The sequence below is a fragment of the Pteropus vampyrus genome, unplaced genomic scaffold (assembly GCF_000151845.1).
Source record: "Pteropus vampyrus isolate Shadow unplaced genomic scaffold, Pvam_2.0 Scaffold36, whole genome shotgun sequence".
Taxonomy (NCBI): domain Eukaryota; kingdom Metazoa; phylum Chordata; class Mammalia; order Chiroptera; family Pteropodidae; genus Pteropus; species Pteropus vampyrus.
Window position 1 is genome coordinate 1,027,625 of NW_011888817.1, and position 1,810 is coordinate 1,029,434.

Genomic DNA, 1,810 nt, shown 5'->3' on the forward strand with positions numbered 1-1,810 from the left:
CATCATGGCAGGAGGGGCGATGTCCAGGGAAGAGGAGTCCCCCACCCCACCCAGCCTCGCCTGCCCGCCCGGCACAGTCTCCCTCTCCGGCTTGGAGCCCTCGGGCTTCACAGAGTTGCTTTACTCTCCTACTGCTATTGTCTCAGGCTCTCTCTCCAAGCTTCAAGGGACAGGAAATGGGAGACACCTCCTCATTACTGGGGAGAGAAACCAAGGCCACAGGTAAGGCCTAGACCAAGCACTGGCTCTGGGCTGATCCCTGGCAGCTCTCTCGCCTGTGGGTCACCAGATGGGTCCCGGGGACAGGAACAGTGATCTCTGCAGCTGACCAGGGTCCCAGTCCCCACTCTGCCACTTCTCAGATGCAGAGATCTCTGTGCATTGCCACGAATGGTCACCAGGGCACTTCTCAGCTGCAGCCTGGACACTGGGATAACCCACCTTGACCCGGCCTATAGGCACTTCAAATCTCAGCTTCCCCACCTCAAAAATGGGGTGACAGTTACCTCCTGGGCCAGCGTAGGGGTTCAGTGGGATAAAACAGGGCTTTGCACAAGGCTTGGTCTGTAGCAACTGCTCAATAGAAAGGAGAGCTATGATTGTGACAGTGACGTCTCAGGACAGTGCTCAGGGCATCGCATCCATGCGAAGTACTAAATGAAATGTTAAAATCCAAAAATGGCAGGAGAAAAACGTGGAACTGTTCGGTGTCATCTTCTCAAGTTTAAGTTCTCCCATCGCCATTTCAGAAACCAGAGCAGCTCATCTGTGCCGAGTCGAGGCAGGCTCTGATTGCATCCCACGGTCAGAAGTGCCCTGTGACCATTTGTGGTCACTGCCTGGGGAGCCCGCAGGCCCCAAGCACCAGCCCTGCCCTTCCCTCCACGAGGCCCATACCTGAACGCTCTCAAAAACGTGCTCGAAGGCCCTGGGGATGATGCCTCTCTGGGAGGGCGGGTCCAGCAGGCCCTGCATGGTGAAGGACTTCCCACTGCCTGTCTGGCCGTAGGCAAAGATGGTGCCGTTGTAGCCCTCAGTGACACCCTGCATGGGAGGACCAAAACCCAAGTGCTCAGCTGGCCCAGCACAGCCAGGCTTGGAGCCAGGCCCAGGTCTGCGGGGCTGCCTCCTAACTCACACACTCAGGCTCCCTCTGGGTCTCCCACCAGGTGTCCCTAGGCTGGGGGTGGGCAAGCAGAGATGAATAAGGCACAGCTGTGTCCTCAAGGAGTGCACTGCCTGGTTGGGTAGGAGACGGTCCCGGTGTGTGGTTAAGAGTTTATGCCACGGAGCCTAGTCACCTGGGTTCAAATCCAGTCCCTACCTTTTACTGACTGTGTGCCCTTGGACTGTTCTTACCCAGGCACACTGAGCCTCCGTTTCCTCCTCTGAAATAAAGAGTCAGAAATAACACCTCCTCCAAGACTGTTGTGAGGTTTCCAGGAGAATTAGTGCATGCATCGGCACGGGAAGTGCTGGCATACGCAGGTGCTTGCTGCATGTCTGCCTGGAGCGTGGGGGACTGATTCCCATACAAGGCAAGTGGAGGCGTTTGTAACGTCAGAAGTTGCACCAGTGGCATGTAGAGGGAGCACAGAGAGGGGAAGACAGGACAGTGTGGGAAGAACCAGGCAGAGCCTCCTGGGTAGGTAGAACTGCGGGGACCGAAAAGGGTGGCTTAGGTTTTGACAGGTGAGAGAAAGGAAGGCATTCCAGGCTAGGGGACAGCTTAAGCAAAGATGCAGAGAGGTGAGAGGCTGAGAGCAGGTGGAACTGGGGCAAGAGGGGTGGAAGATGAAGGAAGTAGGAA

The 1,810-nt window shown here is 56.6% G+C and overlaps 1 protein-coding gene across 1 annotated transcript in view; it reads right to left on the bottom strand.

The window, feature by feature from the left end:
- KIF17 (kinesin family member 17) overlaps window positions 1-1,810 on the bottom strand; it is a 33,941-nt gene that overhangs the window by 27,210 nt on the left and 4,921 nt on the right. The window contains exons 2-3 of the mRNA XM_023529393.1: window positions 898-1,044; window positions 287-483 (exon numbers count right to left, since the gene is read on the bottom strand). Coding sequence (XP_023385161.1) covers window positions 287-483; window positions 898-1,044 — 344 coding nt within the window. The remainder of the gene's footprint in view (window positions 1-286; window positions 484-897; window positions 1,045-1,810) is intronic.